The sequence below is a fragment of the Gekko japonicus genome, unplaced genomic scaffold, assembly GCF_001447785.1.
Source record: "Gekko japonicus isolate JY-2015 unplaced genomic scaffold, Gekko_japonicus_V1.1 scaffold1113, whole genome shotgun sequence".
Taxonomy (NCBI): Eukaryota; Metazoa; Chordata; class Lepidosauria; order Squamata; family Gekkonidae; genus Gekko; species Gekko japonicus.
Window position 1 is genome coordinate 551,241 of NW_015173156.1, and position 24,046 is coordinate 575,286.

Here is a 24,046-nt window from a genome sequence, read left to right on the forward strand (position 1 = left end):
AACTCTTCTGATTTAATTTCAACCTGTTGGTTCTGGTCCAACTGAGACCAAAGGGATAAGGAAACACTGTGAATTAGCAGCTAAGGTGGAATTTGAATGGGGAATTCTCCCACTCACACTATAATATTTTTATTTACATAACTTACAGCCCACCTTTCCCGCTGATACTCAAGGTGAGTTACAAAAACAAACAAACACCAATTCAGTCACATAGCACAAGGCATCTAATAAACAATGTAGTAAACATAGGATTACAGAACTGGGAAACAATACAGATAAACAAAAACTTGCCCAACATATGCCATACCAGAACACTGAAAATGGGTTGACAAAGGTGGAAGACAGTGTTTGAAAAGCAAGAAAACACATACATTAAACATGGGAATAGACTACAGTCCTATTCCATCATTGTGGGTCATGGGAGACATAGAACGTATTTGGTATACAGACTGTTTTAGACTATAATGATACCCCCTGGCACCTCCAGTTAAAAGTGTCTCAAGTAGACTGGGAAAGGCTTCCATTCAGAGAGGTGCTGCTGCTCTGGGCTTGACAGACCTGAATGGTCTGATCCAGTATTGCATATATATTACAACGTTACATCAGTTCTAAGATCTGTCTTCATGCAATGTATTCCTCGCCACAATGCTAGTTTAAATAACTGTAAAAGACTATTAGACAAAGTAGGATGGGTCTATCACCTATTTACCAAGATTACTAAAAAGAAAAGAAAGTATATTTAGGAGTGTCATCTCTTTCTGATTAGTAAATACTGGAGAAAAAACTATAGGGAGCAACTACCTCCACCACTTTTGCTGTTGGGAGACAACAGCCCTTTGGTCTGATGTACCCCCCCCCCAAAAAAAAGTAAGTTTCTTTTCATCAGGTTTCCAATTTAAAATTCTTGTCATGTTTTCCTTAACCTTTTTTACAGAAACACAAACATAAGGTTTAAAAAATGCTTTGCCTGAAATTTGATTTCCGGAGGAAACTTTCTAATACTTGTGAGCGCAAGCTTCCTTTTAAAAAAGTTTCCCATTTTGAGATCAATACCCTTTCATTTTTCAAATGTGTAGGAGGAAAGCTTGAAAGTGTTGCTGCGACAAATTCTATCAATCAGGGCCTCTCAACCCCGCCAAAAATGGGCTTCTAGGAATCGGTGGGACTAAATGACGCTGAAACTAGGCTGGATCGGGCTCTTGGAAGGTTATATACGCCTTCTTCCAAGACATATTTTCGGAGTAGAACGGAATAATAGTTTCATGAACCGAGAAATACAAAACCCCGATTCCAAAAGTAGTAAAACGACAGAGTTAAGACAAGCCACACTAAAACACCGCCCCTCTCTGGCGCGAACCTTAAGGAGGTTGTTTTGCGCATGCGTTGTAGAGCAAAAAAAACCCCCCCCGGACACACACACACACACACACCCGACGGCTGATGGCGCTTTCTACCTCCTGAAGGCCGTGCGGCGAGTCTGTGCTCCGCCGTTTCCTCTCGCTGCCCCCTCCCTCCTCCGGGCAGCACAGACGGGAGCGATGCCGCTTCTTCTCTTTAGCGAATTTACGGCCTGTCATGGTACCCTCTTCAGACAATACTCTTAAATAGATATATATTCAACTGCCCATACTGCCTCAACCGCCTCGGTTGTGCGCTGTCGACAAAGGCGCGCGACGCTTAAGAGCCGTCCTTGGCGGCGGCTGTTGGTGACGTCACGCACTGCTAAGAGCCGTCCTTGGCGGCGGCGGCGGCGGCGGCTGTTGGTGACGTCACGCACTGTCGGCAAGGCAGCATCGTCTCAGTCCACGGATCTCCCAGTGGATGCTTTGCTCTATGTCGCCGCTGTTCTCAGTGCAGACGAGCGGAGATCCGGAAAGGAAGCCGACGCCTTTTCACGGCGGCCGCCGTCACTTGCTCACCTTTTCTAGAAAGGAGAACGTAGGAGCGGTGTCTCCTTCTGTCCGCGGCTGCTGCCACTTGTCTACGCAGGGGTGGGAACTGGGAAAAAAAGGGAAAAGGGCCCACCTCAGCAGTTTACTGGGATTTCTTTCGAGAAATATCAGTTGTCCTCTCACAACACTATCATGAGATTCTTTACGTGGTCAATGCAAGCACAGACAGTACGTTTCTAATGGGGGTTCTTATCATTTTTAATGTTTGGGGTTTCTTCTTTGGCAACCTGGAGCCATATTCAGAATTAGACCTGTAATACTGTATTTTTCTGTGGGTAACCATAAAAAGTCATACATTAGGAACAGGGGCCCAAACTGCAAGTACTTGAATTGCTTCACAAACAGGGCCAGGGAAATATCCCCAAAGCAAGTAAAGCTGCCTACAAAAGTCACAGGTTGTTCTTGCACTCAAGTTCTTTTCCCTCCCTTTCATGAAGTAGCAGGGGCCTGTGTTGAAGAGGGATGGGGTCTGTACTTGCTTTGTTGTTGTTCAGTCGCACAGTCGAGTCCGACTCTTCGCGACCTTGCTTTACCAGACCACTTTTCAGTTGCTAAAGGGGACAGGCAGTGGCAGAATCTGCATGTGTCTTTCCCACCAGTGTCCCAGCCTTTTGACTCGTCTTCAAAAAAGCTGTCTACATTTGGTGCTGTTTTCACACCTCAAGAGTGCTAGCATAGTTTTGCACTTCCACATATGTTTAGTCCTTTGGGGCAGCTCCACTGTCATTGCACCTCCACACTGCTTTAAAACAATCTTCTCCAAACAACATTCAAAGAAGCATAGAGAAGAAAAACGGTGTCACAGCAGCGCAAAAATGATTTTAAAATGCAAATGCAGATTTGGTGTGTATCACCTAAGGTAAAATCATTTCAGAGATGAAAGCAAGCAAAAAACCAGGAGTGACCAAACACCAGGAGGCGCCAGTCATGTCTTTTTAATGGTTGTGTACAACTGACAACCTAGCAGTTCGAAAGCAAGAAATTGCAAGTAGATAAATAGGTACCACTTCAGTGGGAAGGGAACAGCGTTCCGTGTGCCTTGGTGTTTAGTCATGCCGGCCACATAAATGCCGACCCCGTAAATGTCTTCGGACAGCGCTGGCTCTTCAGCTTTGAAACGGAGATGAGCACCGCAACCCTAGAGTCGGATTCGACTGGCTTTCGAGCAAGGGAACTTTTACCTTTACCTTACAAATGACATACCCTAACCTAGATTGCCCATTCTTGTCAGATCCCAGAAGCTAAGCAGGGTCAGCACTAGTTAGTATCTGGACGGGAGCCCATCAAGTCCAGGATCGCTGTACAGAGGCAGGCTATGGCAAACCACCTCTGAATGGGTCTTGCCTTGAAAACCCCAGGGGGTCACCGCAACGCAGCTGTGACTTGACAGTAACAAAAAAACCCAAGTATTAGCCTGGATAACATGCAAGGCTTGCCATTTGTGTCCTTTATGATTACAGTGCAAGGTAGAGCACTTTTGCACATTTACACTACAAAGAAAGAGGTAGCAGCTATCTTAGGTGGCTATCTTAGACATAACAGGGCAGATGGATTTTTTTCTCCTATTTATATCTTCAAGGTTTAGGCTATTCTTAACTTCACCAGCCTGGAAGAGATACTATAAAATGTTAGTGGTATCCAGCAGTCCTCTAATGCTCTCTCAACCTTTGATAGCTCTTCATTAAGCAATTATGTATCATACAGAGATATCTTTGGACGTAAAAGAGGAGCCCAGTGGCATGTTAGGACTAAAAATGCCAGAATAAGTTTGTGTGAGTCAGAGGTCATTTCATGAGATGCGTGAAGTATACATCCATGAAGGTTTCCCTTGCTTGAAAGCTAGTTGAATCCAACTCTAGGGGATGGTGCTCATCTTCCTTTCCAAGCCGAAGAATCAGCGCTGTGCAAAGACGTTTTCGTGGTCCTGTGGCCAGCGTGACTAAACGCCAAGATGCATGGAACGCTGTTACATTCCTACCGAACGCTGTTACATTCCTACCGAAGCGGTACCTATTTATCTGCTTGCAATTTCTTGCTTTCAAACTGCTAGGCTGGCAGGAGCTTGGGCCAGAGATGGGAGCTCACTCCATCATGCAGCCCTAGGGTCTCAAACAGCTGAGCTACAGACCTCCCGGTCTGCAGCTTCAGCGTCTTAACCTCTGAGCCACCGCAGCTCCTGTACATCCATTAGGCATATGCAATTACACTGAAAGATGGCAGGGGGAGATGATATAAAGTCTGACTCATGAAAGCTTGTGCTGGAATAGATTGTTAGCTATGCACTCACCTATCCAGAGTTATTATTTGACATGTTTACTTTTGTTTTGGTACTGGCTTCCACATTAGCAGTCATCCCTCTTGAACCAAACATGAATATACATTAATTGACAGTTCAGATCAGTACCATGCAAATCAGTAGAACAGACAGCTGTTTAAAAGTACCCATGGCCCCGGTCACACGAGAGGATTAGGGCCGGGAGAGGGACAGATCGGGGGCGGAGCAAACGGGCGCGATCCCACCGCAACATCTGGGAAGCATTGTGTGCCCGTCCTCGATCCGGCCCTTCCGGCGATAATCCACAGCAAAAAAGAACCACCTACCGAGGTGGTTCTTTCCGAACGGCCACATCAAAGCCGGCCGTGGGATCGCCGGCGGATTCTTCCGCCAGCGCATCCCCGGGTCCTGGCCAAACTGCACATGCTCAGACATGAGCAGTTTAGCAGCCTCCCGTGGCTTCCTCCCCAGTCTCCCCGGGGAGCAATTGTACAGCAGCTCACAGGATCTGTATGATCCCGCCGCCGCATGCCTTTTTTGGTGCGGCTTTTAAAAGCCACACTTTGCCCATTCTTTTTGTCCCTCGTGTGGCAGGGACCTATATTTACTATCCTTACACGTTTTTTCAAAGGAAGCATGTTGATTCCCTCTGGCCCCCCTGACCTAGATGGCCCACGCTAGCCCAGTCTCATAAGATTTTGCCTGCTAAGCAGTGTCAAGCCCTGGTTGGTATTTGGATGGGAGACTGTGCTGAGGCAGGCAATGGCAAAACACCTCTGAACATTTCTTGCCTCGAAAACCCTATGGGGCCACCATAAGTTGGCTATGACTTGACAGCACTTTCCACCACAACCACCACATTGAGAACGGATGCTGGAGTACACAAAAAGGTATTTCAGATAAATCTTAGACTAGCACACTGGAATTTGGTTCAGCGCATCCAGATGAAGGCAGAAGATTTCCCCCCAAACAAAATAAATTAGGTATTTTGAAACTGAATGTACTATTCACATATGTAGTATATTTCTAAATGGACAAGAACAAAGGATAAGCACATGAGCTGCATGTTTCTGATAAGGAACTAAGAATAATGCTGACATTTTGGTAGAACGGATTAGACTTTAGAATGAACGTCTCATCAATATGAATGAGGCAGCTCACACTTTGCAGCATTATTATTGCAATCTGGCTGGCTGCAGATAACCTTCCCACTGTGAAACCTAGTAATGTTATCACTGAATCCTGAGAAAGATATGCATTCTGAAGAAACATTTTACAGAAATAGAATAAAAAGGAAAGCCCACAGCTCATCTGAAAATTCAACCCACATTTTTGCTGGTATGCTTGATGTTATCCTATTTTTCTCCATAATCTCATCACATTGAGGAGCTGAATACACACCGCTGAATTCCTATGAAACTAGAAAACCCTCCTGTAGCAGTTTGCACAGGTTCATGAGAAATCAGGATTACCTTAGGTATGGTGGCTCATCATATAAAATAGGGAGACTAGGAAGTGTCTTATATTTAAAATCAAAATACTACAATACAGTTACTTGTAAAGTTTAAATAATAAAGCTAGAATGACTGGATTTTAAACTGCATCTTACTGAATAAAGATTGCCTTGTGAATTTCTGCTTTGATATTAAATTCCAAGACTCATTAGTAGCAGGGCAAAGTCCACAGCATATTTTCATACACTGCAGTATTAAAAGATAACAATTTAAAGATCAGTGCAAAAAGGTTTTATTTAGGTTTTTTTTAACTTAATGATCAGATAATTAATCCACAGTATTTTATCAATTCTTGTAAAATCTTCTTCACCACCATCCTAGGCTCCCAAGTGCTTTAAAAAAAGTTAGAGCAAATCAAGGACAAGCCTACAGCATTCATTTACTTTAGCTGGTTCTGATACAGAGGAATATTTTTTTATTTGAGAATCAACCCCTAGAGACTTTGCTAACTGTACAGCATTTGAATCACCACTGATTAGTGTCCCAAGAGCCACAAGCAGTCTAAAAATAGCTTCAAAGTCTTGTACAATTTCCATGACTGTGCTGATTACTGACAAGCACTGAGCTTTACCCTCAATGTTATTAATTTTATGTAAACAAACGGCATAGTTCAGAGCCAAGGTGGCTAGTGCAATGTGAATGTTCTTATTGCTGCTCAGTTTCAGTTCTATTGCTTGTGACATTATCAGATCCCCCTGTAACATCATGAGGTTTTGGCCAACTGGGTGGACAAAACAATTGCAGAGAGTTCTAAGAGCCAGCATCTGGTTAGCTTGCTTTCCTCCAGGGTTCAGAAATTTGATGAGGTGGCTGCTGAACTGAATGCCATCCTTTTCGCCGCAGAAGCTTTCACTCACACTGGGATTCCTGACTGCTAATCGAAGAATGTCTAGCGCTGGAAACACAATGTCTAAAAACAGAAATGTAGCAGGTTATATTACATTTAGAAATTCTTTGACTGTGTCAAGTAGATCTGCCACTTCTATGGCTAAAGGTCCCTGTAGCCTGCATTGTTATATCTCCCTACATAATAGCTAGGGTAAAAACAAAACACTTCTCTGAATGCATTTCATACTTAAATTACGTGTCTGTGGAGACTGAGAAGCTAAGCAGCACATGTAAATGAAACAGACTAAATAAAATAACACATTTTAGATAGCTGATTTGTGAACCTTCCTTTATCCTACTGCACAAGTACAACACCCTGTAGACTGCTGGCAACTGCTAATATGAGAAAAAAGAGTTTCAGGGACCTCCAATGTAGACAGATGTTTAATTCACAAAGTGGACTGTACAACGGATTTCCAAGTAAATCTGTGCATTCAGGGGTATAGAGAGAAGTTATCAGCTCTTCTAGATATTTAACTAAGATGCATTCATTCTAGCGCAGGCATTGTGACCACGTAGGGACAGACAGGCAGAAGGTTCAAAAGGGCACTGTTGCCAGCCTTCCTCAATGCATGCTGTTAAGCCACTGCCAGGAATGAGAAGGCCAGGAATGAGAAGGCCATCAAGGTCACCATGATGCGGGCACCTTGGGTGAGAATGGGACGTTTTAGAGGACAGCCATCTTGTTTTTAGGAGAGGAGCACCAAAATTTGTTCATTACTTTGATGTATTTTAATATTTTAATGTTTTCTATTGTTCTATTGTATTATCTGGCGATATGCCTTGTAAGCCGCCCTGAGCCTCCGGGGAGGGCGGGATAGAAATGTAAATAATAAATAAATAAATAAATAAATCCATGCCTCCCTATCACGATCTAGCACACTCTTGCATTAGATCATGCCTTTAGTATTCAAAGTTCCATGTGTAAGGAAAGAAGATGACGCTAAAAGAGGGAAAGAAAATATGGAGGTGGGGAAGAGAAAAATGAAGACCGAATAAAATCTTCAAGGAACGCCACCTAAAATGGTCAATATGATCACCAAACTCTGCGTGAGCATGGACGCAATGGTGATGAGTGTGTTCTCGTTTTAAAAAGGAACACTCATCATGTAGTTCACATTGTTTTTAACTGGCTCACATTAAGTTGTGGGTCAAGAAGCCTACTATTTGACAGCTTTTAAACACTTCAAAGCACCATTAATCCCACATTTCAATAGTTCTTCCTCTTTTTTGTCCCTCTTTTCTCTAAGGGACTCAGTGTACTTGGATCTCTCATCAGCCATTTTATCCTCCTAACAAGCCTGGGACACAGATTAGGTTAACCAAGAACCACTGGCTAAAAGTCATCCGGGTGAGTTTAGCTGCTGACTGGGGATTCTAACCTAGCTCCCTTCAGTCCTAGTGTGCAACTCTAAAATGGCTCCTTATTTCTTACATAAGATATGTCAGTAATATCTTCACATTCCAAATGAGGTTCAGACCATGATTTCCCTGAGGCAGAAGTGAGCCTTTAATCATTAATTTCCCAGCTTGCACTTGTGGCTGCTATACCACATCAGCCAAGGGTGTAGACTTTCCAATTTCCCGGGGGGGGCTGGGGCTGGGCCAGAGGCATTGCTTTGCTAGGAGCAAGGGTGGCTCCCGGGGGAGGCTGAGCACTTTCCTGAAAATTTCGACGGGGGCTGAAGCCCCGCCGCCCCCACGAAGATTACGCCTATGACATCAGCAGTTGTGTAAATTTGAAGAGCCTCTAGTCAACTGGGGAAAAATACCCCACAAAAAATAAACAAAAACCTAGAGTCATCAGAGCATAAGTTTTGTACTTCAATCCACCTATGTCTGTCCGTCCTCCTGTATATGAATTCCTGCCATTCATAGCCCATGGGAAAATGTAAAGAACAATGCAGGGATGTAGTGCACTCATCAGTAATTCCCATAAGCCTGAGCCCCATAAGAACAAGCTTATTTTGGATGTGATCATCTTGAGTGGTATGAAATAAACACTCCTTTCATTTAATGAAGCCCATGAGAAAACCTGTGGTTTAAAAAATAACTTTTTAAAATAGCATGAACAAAAGCAAAAAGTTTCATTCTGCCCTCTGTCCATGTAATTTGCCCCCCAAATTAGCCATCTGGCCACAACAACTAGTTCATACCTGTTGGCCAGCTAACTGCTTTCAACAAAGCTTGGAGTTGCTGTGTGGATGGTGTTTCTGTGGACGTATTGCATGCTATAGATAGCATCTTTTCTAGGTGATCTAAATCATCTTCAGTTAACTGTTGCTCTTCAGGGGCATTTCCATTAAGCTCTTTCAGTTTACCTGCATAATTACAAACACAAACTGTTACTGTTTTAAGTTTTTCAGCCCTTCAATCCATAAGCTTATTTTATGAAAATACAGCATTATGAAAATATTGTCTGCTTACTGTTGATTCTCTGAAACTCTAGTGGCCCCTATCTATACACACACACAAATATTAAAACAATCAGTTTCAGATCACATTATGCATAAACATTTTGTTCTGCAGCATTTGCATGTAAGTTCTTTGAACTGTATTGCTTCATAACTTTTAGTCAAGAGTTTTCACAAGAATGTCCTACCTTCACTAGCTAGTTTTACAAACTCTCCAAGCACCGTAAAAGAATGCAATACCTTTGGAACGACACCTGAAATACTGGTCCCTGCATTTTTAAAAGCTTTATTTCCATAGTCATATTGCATATTTATTCCTTCATAAAGTCTGGGTTCTAGTTCAGACTTATGTGACAGATGAACATGTGGACACCAATCCTTTTTACTATACTCCTAATTGTTACATATGATGTGGGAGAAAGACTGAATAAAGCAGAACCACAGCATGTGTAGGTCACCCACAGAGAACACCGGCATCACATTACTTTAGATGCATATCGGAGAGTAAAGATCTTCTACAATACAAGTCAGACTACTGACCAGGTTAAGTGTCTGAATAGGACCAAGGTTATAATACCACCTCAGCTTATTTAAGTATGATCTGATATCCTCTCTCTGAGCAAAGGGTATTTATCTGGTAACACAACTAAACAATCTTGAAACTGATATTACTTTTTAATGCCTTAAGAGCAGTTTAAGTGGTTTATTGTTGTATTGTACTTGTACACAAAAACCCACTTGCCAATGACAGATCCATTATGAGATTGTCACTCACTGTCTGCACCCTCTGTACTGAGTCATATTACAACAGCTGCACAGAAAGGGAAAGCAAGCAGTACTTTTAGTGCTCCTCCTCTTAAGCCCTGCTCACAAGTTACAGTGAATGCATGTACAGTCTGTATCTAGTGTACACCTTTTTTAAATACATATGTTGAGCAATTTTCAAGTTACATCACATATAGCTCCTGGTCTCATTTGTAATGTAAATGCATGTTGGCTCATTCTTGCAAGCATATGAACACACATATAGGCAGATGAACACACATACTGTAACATGAACAGGGCTACAATAAAACTGCTAGTTGGGGAGGACTGTGGCTGATATCTTACCATGGGTGTGGGGGGGATAAGGACACTCAATATGCATATACCTTATTCAAGACTTAGCAGAGCACCAAAACATTCACTTGCTTTCTCCTGTTGGGGAAAACTCTGCTAGATAAACAAGAGATATGGGCAAGGGACCTGATCTGCAATACTTATATACTTTGCAAGAAGTGGCTGCTTTATTGTATTAAAAACATAAATCCTTCATGTATTGGGTATTCTCAAATACATAACCAGGCTGAAAGGATTTTCAAAGTGACTGGGGATTAAAGTGTATGTCTTACAGGACAAACAGATTCAAAAGATATTTGATTATTTAAAGTGTCTCTCCATAAATTCAGTATAAAAATACTCACCCAGTATTTGCGTTGGGTTGGCCTGATCAAAAGTAACAGCTTCTTTCTTTGGAAAATATATATTTTCAGCTTTAGCTGATTTGTAGGCACTAGTCCCTAAAAGGAGAGAAGGAGCAAGAGAGGGAGAGGAAGTGTTTAGTAATTTACCCCTAAATCAATTTTGTACCCCTTAACTGAAAGATTGCCACATAAAATGTTAACTAATTAAAGGGGTTAAAAACCTACTGTCATGATATGTGTAGGACTGGGAGCAAAGCCTAGTGCGGCCTGGTCCCAGGAGAGACCTGCATGGGAGTGGAAAGCAGACATAGCTTACAATTCCCATAAGGCTTAGCAACAGTTGTAGGCAATCAGTGTCCAGGGATTCTTATATATTGTTATATACTTTGTGGGCTGTGGAAAACGGTGTTCTTTCCTCTCACAGAGCTAAACTGAGGGGACTGGTCTGAGAGAAAGATCCCTCACTTGGGACAGTGAGTACAGTCAGGAGGCCTGGCAGGCTGTGGGCCTTGAAGTAGTAACCAGTTAAGTGAACTAGGTAGTCAAGTTAGATTCGTTTATTTTGCCTTAAAACACTGTTATATAGTTTAAAGCATCTTGTCTTGTTTCTCTTGCCCCAGTACTATGTTAATAAACCATTTGTTTAAGTGTTCTCTGCCTGGTCATCACGCCTATGTTCTCGGCTTAAAAAGGGGGCCTTTGGATGGGCTTGGGAGGGTACTCTGGGCCTTCTCAAGGGACCCGAAGTCGAGTGGTGGCGGCGGAAGGTGGTGACCCCCTGGGGTCATGACACCTACATTTTAAGTTATACTCTGTCTAGCTTTTAAAAAATTGTTTTGCAGTTAAGATCACTGGGTAGCCTGGGACAAGTCATTTACTTTCAGTATAACCTGCTTCACAGGACTGTTATGAGGCTCACACACCGCTCTGCGCTCTAAGAGAAAGAGCAGGATAAGAATATAGCCTACCAAATAAGATTACTATGCCAAAAGAATTATATAAATCATATTTAATGAAATCCATTTTTAGCTAGAAAACACAATTCAAATACCAATAGGGCCTGAAATTCTGGTTAAACCAAAACTATTCTAATGTTTACTTTTTCACTACTGTTGATTCCCCCCCCCCCATTTTTGTTTCACCCTGCCCTCTTCCACCGGCTCAGGGGAGGTGACTGCCTACTGGCACCCGGACAGCAGGGTTCTCTTGTTGTTGTTGTTCTTTGCTTCTTGGCTTCTTTTTCGTGGTGGGCTTTTTCCATCCAACTCCTGGCGACGGCGTCCGGTGCAGGTATTATTTGTGTAGTGACTCCCTCAGGCCGGATCCCCGTGGTGCACGGCTGTGCAGTGACCACAGCTCCGGCATTCGTCCTACTGGCTCCGCCGCGCTGCATCATTACATCACCGCGCCATCCGTTAGTCTCCGCCCGGATTCAGCCGCCACTCAGCGCCGGATATTCACCGCTGTCACCGCTCGCCGCCGCTACCGCCACCGCTCGTTTCCAATGCTCATTGCCACACCACACCACTACTCGCCGGTGGTCCTGCTGCACACCGCCCCATAGGGAGGAGGGTGCCCCCTGCTACCTAGGAGCAGGTACCCATTTATCTACTTGCAAGGCTTTCGAACCGCTGGGTGGGCGGGAAGGAGGTGAAGGAGGGAATTTTTAAAAATCCAATTTTTTTTAAAAAAGTGCTAACCACTCTTTAGAAATAAAGATGCCCCTCCCTTTCTCACACAGTCTGTATTACAGAGCCAGATAAGTGTTTCTAAAAGGTGAAGAGGAATTATTCCCAGAATATGCTGTCCGTATTCAAGGATTTGCACTTTCTGCTAAGCCCTTAATAGAAACATTACATGCAAGATAAAAAGAGAGGTTTTATACAAATTGAATTTATCCAGCTTCTCCACTTCCTAGAAGGGGCCCTGCTAAAACTGCTGCTGCCTGTAGATATTTGTTCCAGACAAGTATGTGAGTGGTCAAGTGCATGGCTGAAACACAGAACTTTGACACAGTTTGCCTCACAATTGGGAAGTCTTTTACTAACCTGTAAATGGATCAGCTCCGCTTAAAGCAGCTGCAGTATCAGATGCTGAACCTGGGACATAGCGACCAGTACCTACACACAAACATTAACAATTAGTATTGCACTCAAGCATTCCCTACATAAATCCTGATCACAATGCCTATGTAGATTTTTCACAGGATAAATTCCGATAGGCAAGTATATCTTGAAATTAAGTCCATCCCCTCACTCCGTACAGTTCCCACATGAAGACTTTGAATGTACAGCCTGATCCATTTGTGTTTATTCAAACAGAAGTCCCACAAAGGCTAACGAGAACTTTTATTATTTCTGAACTATATACCCAGCTTCATCACCCCAAGAAATCTTACTCCTATATACAGAATTTCAGCTTTAGTTTCCCGTATTTACATAATGTCTTCAGTAAAGCCAACTGCAGAGATGTACAGTATTTTCCTACACAATGAAAAGAAGTTTCACTAAACAGTGGGGTGCCTGGCAGAACTTTGAACAGCTGGCACAGTCAGTTGCCATAGAAATGCTGGAGGTGGGAGAAGTGTCCCAAAAGTTAGCTTTCTAGTCTCACCGCAGTCATCCCCTAGCTGCTGGTGACTTCTCTTTGCTGGATCCTATGTTGTCCCTGCCTGACTGGGGGGGAGGGTTCTCTGCTGCAAGTGTACCTCAGCAAAAGTAAATGGAGTTACTCAGATGTCTTCTCATGACAGTTCCAAAAGGTGTTAAGTCCTGGTGAATACTGCATTTGAAAGCTGAGAATTCAGCCTTGCAGAAACATTACAGTATGGTCAAAACAGACACCAACCTTTCCACAGACATTTCCTAATTTTAACCACTGCAGTCCCACAACATTTGTATATCCACAAAACTGGATATGGAAGGCAAGAATCAGATTCTATAGTTATTGACTACAAAGTGGTTACACATAAACCACAACTCTAGCAACCAGAGAAGGGAGGAATGTAGCCAGAGGCAGATCCTTCTCCTGAAGCCTCTTCTCAGTGAACCAACTGGAAAAACTTTGCTACACAAATGACAGAAGACAACCAGTGTTCCCTCTAAGCCGAGTTAGTGTGAGCTAGCTCACAGTTTCTTAGCCTCCAGTTCACACATTTTTGTCTCAGCTAAGGAAGGATGGCTCCAGAGCAAACTAATTTAGGCAGCAGCCAAATGGCTCGCTCACAACTTTCATGCCAGCAGCTCACAAAGTAGAATTTTTGCTCACAGGACTCCACTGCTTAGAGGGAGCATTGATGACAACTGCCTGATATAACTAGGCAACATGGTAAAACCTGGCAAAGATGTACCTGACAACATAATGCAACTACTTGTTCCTGCAGCTACAACTGGGCATAATACAAACTCTGGTAAATAGGGAACTCTTCGATAAACTGTCTAAAATATGATCAATGGAGGCAATTAATGCAACATCTGTATGGCAGTGTGTTACAATCTGGACTTTTTGAGAATGCAGGCATATTGCTTTGTTTGCATATGAAGTTGTATTAAGCCATTGCTGTTCAACTGTTTGGTGACACAATTAACTAATACTAAACAGATCTGTAAGGCTTTTGTGTTGTTGCTGTTGTTTTTTAAGTTTCTCCCCCAAGACTCCAAAAGGATGGTTAACGGAATATTTGTGTGATATGAGGCAGAAATTTCAAAAAGTAATAAAGACATACACACATATGCACCTTTTACCATCAGCACGAAAGTTAGTTAATACCTGTAAATGGATCTGCTGCAGGTTCTGCACTGGATCCTGAAGATGTACCTGGAACATAGCGGCCACCACCTACGGAAAAACACACCCAAATGCTTGTTATCCGGTATACACTATTAAAACACAGAATCTACCCCGTCCCATTGCAACTAAATATTCAAAAGATATCTTCACATACCTACAAGCTTAGTTCTTTAAAATATGAAAAAGCAAATACATGCTTCACAGCACAGCTGGGAGCATCAGTCATCATACATTATGTACATTGAAATAGAGTAACTGCCTTATCAGCCGTTCATATGTCAGAAGCAAGGAGGCAAATTAATAGCAGCTTAGTGCTTTCATTTACCTGTGAAAGGATCTGAAAATTCAGCAGTCATATTCCCCAGTGTTTTCCCTTTGGTGTTGTCGATTATGAATTTGGCCACTTGATCCAGGAACATGGGATTTAGATCGTTCTTCTGCAGGAAATTGTATGCAGTCAGCCATGGATCTTCGCTGATGTTGTATGGCAGCTTGTAGGAAGGTCCACTTTCATTCACATCAATAGTGAAAACGAAATCATACTCCTTTATATGGAAGGCAAAGCATACATTAAGAATGGGATGGGGCGACAAAACGAGTTACACAGTTTCATACGTGTTTTAACTGTGAGTTTTAGCTTTTAGAAGAATAAAGATCTGCTGCTTGAAATTGTAAAATAAGATTGTCTTGATTAGTAAACTACAAGGAAGAAAATAGGAAAATAGGAGTGAAAGAGTATAAGGCAATCCTTCAAACAAAACTTTCCCAGATGTTTGCTGCGTGGCTCCAGAAGAGCCAACGACATCCCCTATTTTCATCCATCTTTCTTCATTCATGCTCCACTGATAAGCTTCAACTTTCCCATCAATTTTAATAAGCCTTGTCTGTCCATCCCTTGTACCTTGAAGCACAAACACAAGGGAAAAATAAACTGTAGACCTAAACACACACAACATTCAACTGCCAGTATTTATTTACAAAAAGTGCACCCGCCTTTCTGCCCTCACAAAGGCCACCAAGGCAATAAACAATTTAAAACATACACGATAAAACCACATTTTTAAACCGTTAAAAATCACCCCCCCAAAAAAACCCACGCATCATTAAAACAATTTGAAACAGAGCTAAAATAGGTACAAAACATAAAAATAGCTATTAAAGCACTGGTCGGGAAGGAGGGATCACTGAGGGAATGCCAAACAAAAGACAGCAGCAGAAGGGGACAGACAAGTCTCCCTGAGGAGGGAGCTCCGGTGCCCTGACTGAGAAGGCCCCCTTCCCAGGCGGCCAGCCGCCTAATCTCAGAAGGCGGGGGCACCCAAAGACGACCATAGTGGTTGGGTAGGTTCATAAGGGAGTAGGCATTCATCCTAGCACGTTGGACCCAAACCATATAGGGCTTTGAAGGTCAAGACCAGCATCTTGGGGAATAGTGTATGACTGGCTAAAGATATGGAAAAGTTAGTCATTAAAGAATGGAATGCTAGTAGATGATATTAGAGGTAGGATGAATTTATTTTTAGATTAATTTGAATTCCGTATCGAAAAATGTTAATCGTAAAGACTTTGCTTTGTTATGTATATGAGATATATGACGAATTTATGTCTACATCTTATTTGTACTTTATATTGGAAATTGTAAACTACAAGGACTATGCAATGTTATGCAAAAGGAAAATGGAAAATAAATTTATTTTAAAAAAGACCAGCATCTTGAATTATGCCCAGAAACAGATTCGGAGCCAGTGTAGTTGGGCCAAGACTGGAGCAATATGGTCCCTACAACCCACTCCAGTCAACAGTCTGGCTGCAGCATTCTGTACCAACTGAAGTTTCCGAACAGTTTTCAAGGGCAGCCCCACAGAGAGCGCATTGTAGTCATCTAATATCGATGAAACCAGGGCTCCACCACAGTGGCCAGATCTTTTATGCCCGGGAAAGGCTGCAACTGACTAACCCACTGAAGCTGGTAAAAGGCTATCCAGAACTGCTGACACCTTAAATCCAAGGTCAGACCTTTCTCCCACCAGCAGCACTTCCATCTTCCTGGGATTAAGTTTCAGTTCATTAGCTACATCTATTTTTCTCCTACTCAAGAATAAATAGCTTCAAATCTTTGTGGGATAAGAAGTTAAAAAGCTTTTAGAAAGAACCTTTCTGACTTTAACAGAATTATGCTATCTTTGATTCAATGGTGCCCAAGCATGGCTGCTAGGTACAGGCAGAACTTTCAGGAAAACAGCACTAGTACCAGCGTTATGAAAAGCCACGGGAGCAAATGTGCACACAGCATCTGCTGGCACATGAGTACCTCTTGGGATGGAGAGACCCAATTACACCAAAGACAAGTGGGAAAAGCTATGCTTGTGCTGTGGTGACGTTGACCACACTGCTGTTTTAGTGCTCCGCCTTCATCATTCATCTACCTGCCTGGCCCAACCTATTCCTTCCTGTTCACTCATTCACTCTGTCACCTTCCCACTCACTCAACTGTCTTTTACCTTATCCTGTTTCCTTAGTTCCTCCCCCTTTCCTGCTACCTATAAATTCATGGTCTTCTTTCTTCCCTGTATTTTACCTGATTCACCTCTCCCATTCTCTCCTAGCCTGTTCTCCCCCACAAAGCCTCTCCCCACATTCTTTTCCTCCATTTTTCTCCATCCCTCCAGTGTATTCTATCTCAGCTCCTCGTCCTACGGTCACAGATTTCATTCATTTTAGTCCTGCTCTTTACAGCGGCTTCTTTACCTGTCCTTTACCCTCTCCTCCCTCACATTTATCACCACCTTGCAGCTGTCTCATCCTATTGACCCCTCGTTGGGGGTAAAAATGTTTTTTCCCTAGGAGCCTCAAGCCTGTGGATTTTCACTTTGGAAGGAATCCCACAGAGACAAGGGACTTCCCCACTGCATTCTCTTCTCGTTCCTGTGTGGTAGCAGAGCCTGCTAAGGATGGAAGAGGGGGATGTTCAGTAGGATGGGCTCGTTCAAGAAAACACGAAACTAAATCTTATCTGCTAATTGCCAGCTCAAGACCAATGCCCAGAACAGGAGGTGCTGGAGCTCAAAATCTTGCCATCAGCTCTGGAAGCAATTTCCTCCAATCCCCAAAACATCAGTTAATCAAAGTGATGCACGCTTTTCTTATGCTCAGAGGTACCTGTTACTTCACATGCCTCTGAGTTGGACTCAAGTCACTCACTCACTCCATCGCGTCCTTTGATTGCCAGCTTCAGCAAAAGCTTGTTATGTTTCACACTGGTGAGGGGATTGTAGAAGTCTTTCCTCTGTAGGCTTCTGCAATAATCCCACAGAGACAAGGGACTTCCCCACTGCATTCTCTTCTTGTTCCCGTGTTGTAGCAGAGCCTGCTAAGGATGGAAGAGGGGAAGTTCAGTAGGATGGGCTGGTTCAAGAAAACACGGAACTAAATCTTATCTGCTCATTGCCAGCTCAAGACCAATGCCCAGAATAGGAGGTGCTGGAGCTCAAAATCATGCCATCAGCTCTGGAAGCAATTTCTTCCAATCCCCAAAACATCAGCTAATCAAAGTGATGCACGCTTTTCTTATGCTCAGAGGTACCTGATACGTGGCACATAGACAATTCAGGCAGCAGCAAGGAATATAGTAACTTTGCCCCATATTTCTGTGGGTACATGCATAACATTGGGCACTGCACCTTAAGATAAGCTTCGCAAGAGATCTCTGCTGTCAAACTTTAGAATTTACAGCACAGCAAATCAGCGACAATCAGAGAATGCCTAAAAATAAAACTATGATGCTTTTACTTTTACAAAAGATTGGGTTGCAAGCCTGAAGTACATAGTACTAGGAGACATCCTCAGTATACTGACTAAATAAACACGCACACTTAAAGAACATAAGTTTTACCACCACGATAGTGTTGAAGACAGACATGTCTGAGTTTTAAAATTTATAAGACAAGCTCCCTGAACTAGTATCACAGAATTTCCCAGGCCTCTATGGACCCACTTATCAGACCCTGACAGGGTCTGTTTCTGTGGCCCGATATGTCCTAGATGAAAAAGGATATCTGTCTGCAAAAGGCCATCAGCTTACATCAATAATTTCTATACACTGTGCTGGGGTACAGTAGGGTAGATATGGGGTCATAACCAAATACAGTTACAAATATAAAGTGATATTTTTGCAATCTTTGCATTGGATCCTCAGAACCACAAGCAGAAGCTCTCATTATGGATGAAAGCTCATCTCTCAGCCTTCTGCAAGCCTCTAAACAACCCAAAAAGCTGTTCCTACAGGCAGGGGACCCTCAAGAACAGTGCAGGATGGAGCATATTAGGTTGTTTCCCTAGTGGGGGAAAATCCACAGAAATCACAGACTCCCTTGTATGAGCAAAACTGACTCCAGCTCATGCAAAAGCACCTTTGGATCCAACTCAATGACATGGCTGGGAATGTTCTTTACATTTAGTTCTCATGCATTCCATTACCATTATAGAATGGACTACAAATCTGTCTGAAAAAGACAGAAACAGGTAATTTAGCAATTAAAGTGTTTGAGCATGCAGATTAAACAGCTTTTTTGCTTTTTGTATTTGATCCCATCCCTGCAATCTAAAAACATTGTCATAGAAACCGAGAATTATACCTGGTTCATTCAAATGCTCAATACCAGGAAGATCCTCAGCATCAATGTCCCCTAGATCACCGGTTTTAGATTCCACTGTTGATTGAGAAAGCTCCTTTTCAAAAGCCTGCATCTCCTCCAGATTTGCTGTGCGCTCCAAAGACTCTGTAAACACTCTGATGATGCCATCACTGAAGGAAGACAGAAAATATTTGTTACCCGCAGGAAACAGCCCTGTCCAAGATGTTTACACTGAATCTTAAAACAGAGCTTATAGATTAACTAGAAATAAGGCCCGTTGTGGAAATAAATACAACGAGATCTAGAAAGAGGCTCTGGGAGAGTGCTCTGGCTTTGGGCAAACAGTGTCAGTCTGCTTTTAAAACATGAAACACACACACACACAGCCTCTGCCTAGGGAGCAGCTGACATCATTCTCCTCTCCCAACTGAAAATTCCAACTGCCTTGGGGGGGGGGGGGAGTTTGAGGTGTGGAATGGAGTGAAGTCCAATCAGCTTCCATATGCAAAAGACCAGGTTGTCGCAGCACTTGTGGTGTGGGCGGGACCCGGGCTTTGCCTTCTGATTGGTGGCGATATATGCTGAGGAGCAGTGCCATCAGCCATACACTAAGCCATACATTTTAGAATTAGAACTTTGGCACCCACTATTCAATTATATATAAAGGAGAGATTTCCATCTTTATAGCACTGGCATTTACCCTATTATGAGAGATGGCAAGCTCTGACCTGGCTGGCCCAGGCTAGCCTGAGCTCATCAGATCTTGGAAACGAGCAGAGTTGGCCCTGGTTTGGACTTGGATGGGAGACCATCAAGGAACCTCAAGGTCACTGTGGAGAGGCAGGCAATGACAAACCACCTGTTGGGTGTCTTGCCTTGATATCCCTACAGAGTTGCCACACTGCCGGCAACTCGAGGGCACTTTCCATTACCACCAAGAGATGGCAGAGCAAATAGAACATAGGATAGATCTGATTTCAGAATAATAAGCAAAATGTAACAGGTGTAGGTAAACGTCAGTCTTCCATGGTGTACTGTTTCTTTTTTACACTAGAATATGTTCAAATTTACAAGGCAAGAATGATGTGGTGGGATCCCATGGAAGATTTCTGACTGTGCAACAGTCTTTGAGCAAGTTCAGACACTAAAATTAGGTCTGATTGTGCAACAGTTCTTCTTTGAGCAAGTTCAGACACTAAAATTAGACCCATCTGCTTGTACCAAGGAACTGTATCCCTACTAACTTTTCTGCATCCACCGGATATAACACAAGATATTTCATCTAATAGTTTCAAACACAAATTAAGATAAAATCATGTGAACCAGAAGTTGCTCCATAGGCACTTTATTTCATTAAAAACGATGTGGGTTTGCACAATACAAAAGAATTCCTTTGCTGGACCACAGCACCACGCTGGTCAGAAGGGCCTTCCACTGTTGGTCTCCAGCTCCTCGTAACGTGAAATATACTACTACGAACACTGAAGTTTCATAGCAAACTCTTAGGGCCAACAGCTATTGATAAACTTGTCCTTCTTGTGTTCCCTTCCTCAAGGGTCTCTCCACTTTATGGCTTAAAACCAGACTAGATGTTTCAACGAGTGCAAGCATTTTCACTGATGGACTGCAATTCTTCCGCCTCCCCCTGCCAGCATAGCCCAAAGTACCCTCCAAAATTCTGTGCTGTTGGGAGAGGGCACCTCCTGTCTCCAAAATGGAAGTGAGGATGGGAGCACAAGTTAGCTGCCCACTACGGCTCATGGAAGTTTCCTGTGCTTAGCATGAAACCCATCAGATTTTGTCCAATTATTTCTTATTTTATCTAACCACTGAAATGCATGAAATTATCTACACAATGGACACAGTACAAACACCACCTGTATTCAGCCTGCCTTGATGCTTTGCCTACTGCATTAGTTGACTGAGCTTTGGATACCTTGCTCCAACAACAATGTCTCCATTTTCTAACACACAGCAGCACCAAATAGACTGAGCTGGAAGTCTGATCGTCTGTACGCATTCTCCATGCCTCCAGATTCTGACAGATCGATCCTCACCAGTGGTAACAAATTCTAAAATGAGAAAACATGTAATTCTGTCAATATATAATCCTGTGGGTTTTTTTCATTTTTTTTTATAAGTATCTGACAGCCACAAGCTTACCTTTACTGTTTGGAAAGACAGATATGCAGTAAATATAATTTGTGTGCCCATAATAAACTTCAAGACACTCGCCAGATATCTTCCACCTTCGAACACTGGCATCATTTGCACAAGAAAGAAACTCCATCTCACTTAAAATAGCCAAGCCTCTTACGCAATCTTCATGTCCTTTATGAAATGAAAAGTTCACAGATAAAATAGTCTTGTTATTAGCTGTTCACATTTATATCTTTTTAAAAGTTAAGAACATAAGAAACGCCAATGTTGGATCAGGCCAAAGGCCCATTCAGTCCAACACTCTGTATCACACAGTGGCCAGAAATACCAGTGCCATCAGGAGGTCCACCAGTGGGGCCACTGTTGATAGTCATCAGGCATAAATTGCTAAATATAATAATATTTTAATCTCTGAAACCACTACACTGATTAGCAATATGATCTTACCTCTCCCAGTCAGTGAAATATGCAGCCTTAAAACTACTGTTGCACAAGTGAGAAGTCAGCTACCTTTTCTATGTACAGACATCACTATTATTCATGTATTTGTAACTTCAAACCACTACACATCATGCATATGCTGAACAAAGACACAAAGCTACAGCTGGCACTCCATACAATGGCTCAGCTTCTGTCCTTCTGTAATCCCTGGGTACATATGATGCTGGTGCTTCAGTGTGAGCATAAGGATATACTGGAAACCAAACATTTACTGTACTGTACGTACTGCTCTAACATGAGATGGAAAGGTATTCTCAGCGATTTCCCCTAAAGTATCCTACAGATGTGTTCATCTGTGGCATTTTAACAGACTATGTTTCCACCAGAAAGCTGTATTATTAGGCCTGTCTATCCATTCAGGAACTTTTAGTTGATCACCTGCCTCTTAAACTAATTTGATTAAAGTTTGCACATTGCCATACCTCCATATAGATATTTCTGAAATATTGAAAGAAGAGCAGATCACTTAGAACTGAACAGCAAAAAGCCATTTTTGTTGCAAGAAAACCTTTAATATAAGATGTACAATGAAAATAGCCTCAAATATGATTCTGACTCACGGCTTAACTCATTAAGTTTAGTCTTTGCAAGTTGACCGATTAATTAACAAATTAATTAATTAACAAAATGACACATATTAAAGAGGGCAGTGATGCTGAAAATAGGGCAGAAAAGGGTACCCCAAAACACCTAAGGATATCCCTTCTAGCTAGAAAACTGAAATCTGATACACAGGAAGCCTAAAGTACTTGATTACTAGAAGATTCTGAAAACAAGATATTTGTATATCTATTGGCCAAAATTCTGAATGGGGGAGGGAGTGGGACTTCTCATAATAGTCAAGAATAGGGGTGTGCAAAAAAAAGAAAGGTTTTTTTCCAGGTTCAGGTAAACAGAACCTGAAAAACATCAGTGTTTCCCAATATTCCCGAATCATACCAATATTGGTATTCGAGAAATAACCAGGATTGTCGCATTTATTCAGCTCCATTATACCCTATGGGGACAGTCCCCATACAGTATAATGGAGAAGGGGGTGGGTGAACTCACGCCGCTTCCAAATTCACTCGTGCATGGCTTGGCTTTGCAAAAGTCATTTAAAGAGAACTTTCCCTTTAAATGACTTTTGCAGAGCCAAGCCATGCGTCAGGGAACTCAGAAACAGTGCAAGTTCACCCACCTTCCGGGGAAAGTTCCCTTTAAATGACTTTTGCAAAGCCAAGCCAGCCCATGCCGCTGCCACGGCAAGACATGGGAAAGGTGGCAACATAACTTTACGAGTGAACTCCGAAGGCATTTAAAGTTTTAATGCCTTCCGACTTCAGTTCTAGTCTGTGAGTGAAGCTGAGCCCGAATAAAAGCTGAATATAATAGGCTTTTATTCAGGCTCAACTAGATCGGTAGCCGAATCAGATTAGAGAATCTGATTCAGCTGAAGAAATAGCCAAATAATACCGATAAGGTATTTGTCAGGTATTTATTCCAGTCAGAATACCAAGTACACCCCCCTAAGACAAGAATATTCCTACATTTTAGAATGCAGCTTTAAAAAATAGTTGATGAACTTGTCATAGCTCCTTTTCTCTCCAAGTTCTTAGCACAGGATGCAAAATTAAATACAAGGAGGTGGGGAAAGCCCTCACTGCCTCATTCTAAAAACCCTGGAATAAAACTGAGCCCTGTGGTCTCTGAGTTTTACAGCATGGCCATACACAGATAAGCAGCATGTCAAAAACTAGTTCAGTTAAGTACCTACCAGTAAATGTTCTCTCACATCTACCTGCCTTCCAGAGTTTAATGGTTTTATCAGCTGAACCAGTCAACATTAGTCCTTGCTCAGGTAATATCTTCACAGCCCAAACCGCTGCAGTGTGGCCCTATAAAGAAAAATATTATCAAAGCAGCCAAGAGACCACCTGGGGTTTTCTTTGTTTGGCTTTGTTTCTGAAGCACAATGAATTAGCTGTTGATAGTTATCTGTTGTCAAAGGGAGAGCTACCATACCTGCAGTGTCATCATACATTTGTCATTCAACCAGACTTTGGCTGTCGCATCCCATGAGCCACTAAGTAGGGTGCCAAATTTCCCAGATGAGAGGCTACAAACTAGAACAGAGGATTAAATCAGCACAGTCACATTTCACTTTTAATCCTGACAAATCAGAAGAGATTTCCTGATAGATCAAACAAAGAAACTGCAGTGAGCCCATTTTTGATACGTTTCCAAATTGAACACACCTAGTCTTATAACATCCTTCCACGGGGCATGTTTCCCTGCCTTGATTTCCATTTTTATTTATGTGCCTGAAACACTGAGAGGCAAGCATGTTTGACTGCAGAAAGAGTCTACACAAGACCTTAGAACAATAGTCGTGTGGGATAACATCCACTCGCCATGCTGTTCGTCATCTATTGCTCTCTCCTGCCACACTTTCCAAATGCCCCCCAACACTCTTT

At 42.5% G+C, this 24,046-nt stretch overlaps 2 protein-coding genes across 3 annotated transcripts in view; both read right to left on the reverse strand.

The window, feature by feature from the left end:
- The window catches only part of CAAP1 (caspase activity and apoptosis inhibitor 1), a 32,467-nt gene extending 30,804 nt beyond the window's left edge, over window positions 1-1,663 (reverse strand). Inside the window, exon 1 of the mRNA XM_015422419.1 lies at window positions 1,455-1,663. Coding sequence (XP_015277905.1) covers window positions 1,455-1,577 — 123 coding nt within the window. The 5' untranslated portion in view covers window positions 1,578-1,663. The remainder of the gene's footprint in view (window positions 1-1,454) is intronic.
- Window positions 1,664-5,964: 4,301 nt separating this feature from the next.
- Window positions 5,965-24,046, reverse strand: part of PLAA (phospholipase A2-activating protein) — a 23,458-nt gene continuing 5,376 nt past the window's right edge. Inside the window, exons 3-14 of one of the 2 annotated variants that reach the window (XM_015422415.1) lie at window positions 23,595-23,695; window positions 23,347-23,467; window positions 21,093-21,260; window positions 20,866-21,001; window positions 18,930-19,099; window positions 15,043-15,196; window positions 14,621-14,844; window positions 14,275-14,343; window positions 12,555-12,626; window positions 10,507-10,602; window positions 8,786-8,950; window positions 5,965-6,651 (exon numbers count right to left, since the gene is read on the reverse strand). In XM_015422415.1, coding sequence (XP_015277901.1) covers window positions 6,086-6,651; window positions 8,786-8,950; window positions 10,507-10,602; window positions 12,555-12,626; window positions 14,275-14,343; window positions 14,621-14,844; window positions 15,043-15,196; window positions 18,930-19,099; window positions 20,866-21,001; window positions 21,093-21,260; window positions 23,347-23,467; window positions 23,595-23,695 — 2,042 coding nt within the window. In that variant the 3' untranslated portion in view covers window positions 5,965-6,085. The remainder of the gene's footprint in view (window positions 6,652-8,785; window positions 8,951-10,506; window positions 10,603-12,554; window positions 12,627-14,274; window positions 14,344-14,620; window positions 14,845-15,042; window positions 15,197-18,929; window positions 19,100-20,865; window positions 21,002-21,092; window positions 21,261-23,346; window positions 23,468-23,594; window positions 23,696-24,046) is intronic. The other variant, XM_015422416.1, reaches the window with a different exon arrangement.